Below are 6431 nucleotides of genomic sequence, written 5' to 3'. Positions count from 1 at the left end.
CTGAAACGGTTAATCATGACAAGCCTGGGGTGTCCTTGTGAATGCCTGCATTTCCATTTGTTTTTCTCCAGCAGGTTGCAGTTCTCGCTGTTTCTCCATGCACATTTTCAAGGGGACACTGTTCGGTTAAAACTGCCCCTGGGACAATCGGCGTTGCGGAGCAGCTTGGGCAGGAGAAGCATTACGTGGTGTGGCGTGGCACGGCAGGCCAGGGGCCAGGTCCACGGCTCTGCTAACCAAACAGCCAGGGGAAGCTGGACAAAGGGAGAAGCGGCCCAGAAGCGCCTCACAGAACTCCCCTTCTGTTCTGAAACAGACTAAAGAGAACCCAGTCTGGCTCGCTCTTGTGCTCCCTTTCTTCTGCTGAGGGGCTTCTGCGGTGGGTGAGGAGAAAACCTTTTGCTCTTTGGAAAACAGCTAACTCAAGTGTTTCCCCTTGCTCAGTAGAAGCGATGCCTTTTCCTTTATCTGTGCCTTTTAGGTGCTCCAGGGCCCATACGTTTTTGGTCCCACAAATCACTTCAGGAGGTAACTTCACCGCTCAGTTTATGGTTGGCTTTTAGAGGTGTTAAGAGAAAAGTCGGTTATTTAAAGGATACTTTAAAAATGTTTTTCTTACATTGGCGATCTCCTTCTCCAGGTCCATAATTCTTCTCATCTGTTCAGAAATTTCGCTCTCATTGAAAGAAATATTTCTTTCTTGTAGGATTAATTTAGCTACAGAAATCATGAAATCGACATAGACAGAACATGCCTGCAGGAAAAAACACAAATATCTTAAAAAGGAAACTCTTCAAAGGATAGCATACCTTGATTATATTTAAGTTTTCATCTTCATTGTTAGGAAGTACAGCTCTTCATCCCCTTCTCAAATAGTTTAATAGTGATTTATTCTGAAATAGACTTCCATCACAATTAGACATTAACTTCAAAAATTCCCTCATGGAAAATTGCTGTCTAATCTGTTACACTGTTGAAAGCGAAACAGGCTCAACTACTGCTCTGTGTTTTCATTATTTACAGTGAGACATTTGGATGTCCACATTTAAACCATCACCCGTGTTTCTTCTAGCTCAGTTTAATTACAGCTTCCAAAAATACCGCTTCCAAAGAGCAGCGTTCCCAGAAACATAAAACCGAAATGCTGATGGCCTGGCTGAGCAAGCATTGTGGGAGAAAGGCTCCCGGCAGCAGTGCACCTTTGCTGCTGCTTCTTGGAACAGTTAGAAATTGTGTTGCTGCATCTAAATTTAGTACAGCTAGATATACTCTAGATAACATAGTACATATTAAATTCAACATAAAAGAATTCAAAGGAGAAGAATGGAAATATGGAAGTATATTCTCTTAAAAGCCGCACTGTAAATATCTATAGATTTCTTTTTTTTTTTTTTGAACTTACTATTATTTGTCTTACCTCTTTGTATACACCAGTGCACTCGTAGTAGTCCCGAGAAGGCAGGCCAAGCCCGGGCTGGTCAATCTGTAAGTTCAAATAAAAATGAAAGCACTGAAGGACCGAAAGCTGTAGCATTGTGGTGGTCTGTGTCAGTTACAGGTCACTCATGCTTCACTCTTGCCAAATTATCTTCTGGCCAAAGGGGAGCTTCTCTCTCATCCCGTTGCCCTCCTTTAATTTGCTTCACTCTCCTTATACTTTCTGTCTGTCTTTTTTCCATTGCTGTACGACGCCTGCTACACATAACCAGTGTAGGAGCCAGCTGGACAGAAGGCAGAGCAGTCCACAGACAAGCCACCTTTGAAATCCGTGCATGTGAAGAGAACAAGGATCTACCTGCCCACTGGCAAGGAAGATCAACCTTTGCTCTTGTAACGGTGGTGTCTCGGGAGCAGCCTGTGAAGATTCACCCTATGTAATAACTGCCTTCCTCTGGGTTTTCCAGTGGCAGGGATCACCTTACAGAGACTGGCAGGGCACCCTCGACATGCTCCTCGTGTCCTCAGCGCCGTTCCTATCTGTACCAGCGCTTCGGCATCCCAGTATGTTGGGAAAACACAACTCTTTTGGGGGCTTTCTGCCACGGGGCCCGCAGCCAGGTTTGCAGTGACACGGCTTTCTGCCTCAAGCACAGGGCAAGGAAATCAGGCTTACTTATCTGCTTGCCTGCTTACGTAAGTAGATCACGTCTGTTGTCTGTCCACTGTACACCTACATGGTGTCTGTGTTCTCTACATCCCTCTGTCACTCTCATCTCACTGATAACAGTGTGCAAATAAAAATGGTAACTTCCAGAACAGGCAGTGTGCCGTGAAACTGATAATTTCGGTTTGAAAACTACAGAGAATCACAGATTCACCCTCACCTTGCCCTGGTGAAATTCTAACCACTGATGTTTCTCCTGGTTAGCATGTAAGTCTAGGTCTCTAGTGATTTCGCTGCACTTTCATGATCGATAAGGCAATGCCACCCAGCAAGACTTACGTGCATGATATGTGCCGTGGAATTTTTATCATCTGTGCCCACAAAAAAATTAATCAGGACCTTTTTTCCGTATCTGGAGTTGAGCTGTGCAATGGCTGTCTCCGCTGTCCAAGTGGGACCTACGAAATGAAAGGTATGCGCAGTCTCTAGTTTTGGCACCCAATGAAAAGTTCAAGAATTTAGAAATTTTAACAGAAAAGGAAATAAACAGGGATTATCTCACCATAGGACGATTCCCAGTTAGTTGTTGCTACAGGCCAGTCAGATACACTGGGCAGTAAACTGATTAGAGGCCTCCCACCTCTGCTATCAATGGTAGCTTTTGGAAAGAATAAAAGAAGTTACTGTGACATTTTAAAACACACCAATATTATACGATTATAACGAGTTCAGAATAATAAAGCTGAGAAAAGTGTTTTCACCATCCCCACAACAGGAGTGTGCCCTGAAGTACGACTGTGTTTAACATGTAATTTAAAAAACATTTCAGCACATGCAAACCCTTGTGACCACGATGGTGAAGAACCATTGCATTTTTGCTCTACAGTTGGCTTGAAATACTCGTTTTGAGAGGCAGCGCTGCTAACTGTGACCGCTGGGGTGGCAGCAGCGAGCTCAGCTTCTGGAAATAAACGATCTCCCCGTCTTTCTGGATGCCTGGTATGCCAGTTGTTTTTCACCTCACCCCTGGTAATTTCTACAGGAGAAGTTAACTCTCATTTAACTGACTGAGTAACTTGAGTTTAAATATCTGCAGCAGCGTGCTAACTGAAGAGTGATGTAGTCACACCTAAAATAGCCAGGCTAGTGGAGCAGGAGATATAATACTCATTTCACTGTTGACAATCTTGTGGGACTCTAGAGAACAACATGGTTTAGTTTTCATGAAGAATTCTCAAAATTACACACAGGAGCCAGGAGGACCCAGGTATAGCTGACTGTCACCCTGGCATTCCTTGGATGACATGCACATCTCCAGTACAGTCAGAGCCACTTACTTTCATTAATGCACGATCTGTACAGAGTTTTTGCCTTCTGCACGGCTGCTATGTCGTTAGTGCTCGGTGTGTCAAGGACATCTGAAACACACAGACAGCAAATATATCTCGGTATCTCGTCTTAATTGGGAAGACACTGAGGGAACCATAATGGAGACCATCCTGAGGACCAGGGCGTGGACAGTAAGTACTCTGCATCCATCCCCAATTCCAGGGAAGCTTTGCCTTTCAAAAGCTGAGGAGAAAAAGCTCTGGAGATTATCTGGCTTGCAATTCCATCAATCTGTGTTAATATGCTGAGCGTAAAGGAGTGAGGCTTAGGTACTCTGGATCACCCTCGGCAAAACACAAATGCTTTGGCTTTTCAGGAGCAGCTTTTAGCTGACCAGCAGCCAGGAGCTGAGCTGTTGGTGTTCACGGGCTGCTTTGGTATGATGTCACTGTGTGACCATGGATCAGACTTCTGTGAACACAGCTGAATTGTAAGAAAGGCTGTGAGAAGTTCCATCTGGTGCCTCCACTTGTGTCCCCGTGCCCATTGGCTCAGGAGCAGCAGCCCAGGTCAGCCCCTTGCCCCTGATCCTTGCCCATGCTCTTGTAGGCATGCTGGACCTGGCCACGTACCTTACTGAGCGTGACTTGCCTGAGACCTGCTGCATGATTGCAGACTGGCCTGGGGATCACAGGGCTGCCGGCTCCCGTCGCTGTCACCAGACCTGCTCGGCTCTTCTGGTTTGGGTCCTGTGAGGCCTCTGGCCCTGTCTCGAGTCACCATTGGCCCCTGGCTCGCCTTCCCTTGTGGGGCTGCCCACTCTTGTCACTACTTCACAGTCACCTCAGTTGCTACTTTACAGTTGCTGTGCTCCACAGACACTGAAGCCTAAGGAACCCTGTGGCATCCATAAACTGCAAACCTGGCAAACCCAGAGGATGTGCAAATCACAGCAAGGCTATTCGGTCTGGAGAGAGTGGTTTGCAGAATGTTTCAGGAGTTTAAACTGCTGCCTTTGTTATTTTCATCTGGAAGAGGGGAGTATGGACAATTTGACACGGTTACATTTTGTGGAAAAAGGAGTATTTGTAAGTTTATGATGTGACTGGTTAGAAAATTGCCTGCCTGCTCTTTGGGATTTAGCTGATGGGATACAGATACGCAGGACGCGGGGCCGCCAGAGAGCAACTTCCAGCACTTCAGCTGACTTGGACACAGGCAGAGCTCCTTCTTCTTCACCCATCTTGGCTGCTGGGGTAGCGCATGAGGGTGAGGGTATGGATTTCAATATGCGGATGTGCACACAGAGTGCAGATACCAGAAGGGTCAGGTCTGGTCAGCTCTGCTCCAGAGTCAGACACAGCAGTGTAACTTCCACAGCATTCTCCACACAAACAGTTTGTGGCAGATTCGTCCTGAACCAAACACCAAGAAACTGAAATATCTGGTAGAGTTTTAAGCTTTGCTAGACAACCACATCATATTCAGGTAACACATAAGGCAAAGAAGAAACTTTATATAGTCCACAAACATAAACCCCACTGACCTTTTAAAACAACTTCTAGTTCGTCTCTTAAAATGTCAAAGTTACTATAACGGGAGCTGGTTTCTGGAATGACGTTCCTCTTCAGCCATCCTCCACAGGCATATTGGTAGAAATCCTTGCAGGGCTCTGCACTGGTGTCCATGTTCTCAAGGATTCGGGCTGCTGTAAAAGGTGACAAATCAAGGCATAAAGAAGCTTTAGAGAAAATAAACGCACTTGTTTTCTCTGGAGAGGGAAGTTATATTTCCTTTAGAATAGGCTCAAGCCTACTCAAGTGTTCTAGATCAAAGTACTAGTCAGTGAACAATGAGTTACTGCTATTCCTTTACTGCCCATAACTGAAATGGGCCTGTTGACCGTGCACTGACTCACGGTCCTACTCCCTGTGAGTGGTTGCTCAGTTTTAGATAAAATGTAGGTGTTCCATTTACTGACCTACACTTCTTTGCATTGAACTGTGCTGAGAGGAGAAATGGAAAGCACAACACAAGATCAGTATCCGCTCTGATGGAGGCTCCGCGGAATACAGCCTGTTTCATCAAGCAATGACTTTGTTGCATCGTTTAAGTTCTTGTCAGGAAAGTTTTCCTATTAATGCTTTCCAGACTCTACGCTGATTGTTTAGGCCCACGCCACGTTTTATTCTAGAACTGATACTGCCTCTTGCCTCTGACCCTCCTGAAGTGCCTTGTCAAAGTCTAACCAGTCACTGGCTGATGGTGACATGGGATTCGCTGGGGAAATCTGATTCTTTGATTACAGTTTCCCAGCTGCGTTCATAAACCTTCTTTTTTTTGATTCCTCTTCCACCTAGTCTGATTTCAGCCCTGTTACACCAGCACCGAGTCCTACAGAAAGCAGAGGTGCGAGGAGTGAAGCAGCAGCTGGGGATACCGCCCGCTTCCCCATGGTACTGAACATCCTTCCCGTTTTCCAGACATTATTTTTAGTAAATTGTGAGGCTTGTGATTTCAAGTGTTCATTCCTCCCACGTGGGTGAAGCAAATATTTATAGTTATTTCTCCAGTATGTTCAATATTTTCCGTGTCTGTTTGCTGCTGGAAATGAGAGGGTGGACGGACAGATGATAGTATTTATGTTGACTTGCCTCCTCCCGCTACAAAGACGTGAACAGAGGACCAGTCTCCAGAGCCGGCTGGTTCCGAGCCGTGGGCCAGCCCTGCCAAAGGGTGAGGGGAGGACACAGAAACCTGACACCAAGAAGAGATGGCTCTTAGCCACTGTCTTGTCTCTTCGGCAAAACCCAAACCACAACAAGCCCCAAACCCAGGAGAAACCCCTGTCTGTGTAAATCTGAGAAACTGACTGTGTAATCCCAAATCTTTCTTTAACTGTGGAATCAGGGTGCTCTGTTTGTAGTCAGCATCTGTTTAATCTTCCTCGTCTGCTACTGTCACAAAAAAAATCATCATCCTTCATAGCGTCTCTGCT

The 6431-nt window shown here is 45.8% G+C and overlaps 1 protein-coding gene across 1 annotated transcript in view; it reads right to left on the bottom strand.

The window, feature by feature from the left end:
* Positions 1 to 6431, bottom strand: part of MME (membrane metallo-endopeptidase) — a 28298-nt gene that overhangs the window by 17274 nt on the left and 4593 nt on the right. Inside the window, exons 3-8 of the mRNA XM_010143064.1 lie at positions 4980 to 5141; positions 3442 to 3522; positions 2667 to 2762; positions 2444 to 2562; positions 1418 to 1483; positions 620 to 754 (exon numbers count right to left, since the gene is read on the bottom strand). Of these exons, the coding sequence (XP_010141366.1) occupies positions 620 to 754; positions 1418 to 1483; positions 2444 to 2562; positions 2667 to 2762; positions 3442 to 3522; positions 4980 to 5141 (659 nt within the window). The remainder of the gene's footprint in view (positions 1 to 619; positions 755 to 1417; positions 1484 to 2443; positions 2563 to 2666; positions 2763 to 3441; positions 3523 to 4979; positions 5142 to 6431) is intronic.

The sequence above is a fragment of the Buceros rhinoceros genome, unplaced genomic scaffold (genome assembly GCF_000710305.1).
Source record: "Buceros rhinoceros silvestris isolate BGI_N320 unplaced genomic scaffold, ASM71030v1 scaffold41019, whole genome shotgun sequence".
NCBI classification, from domain to species: Eukaryota; Metazoa; Chordata; class Aves; order Bucerotiformes; family Bucerotidae; genus Buceros; species Buceros rhinoceros.
Note: the sequence above shows the minus strand (reverse complement) of the source record. Positions and strands in the feature narration are given on the sequence as shown.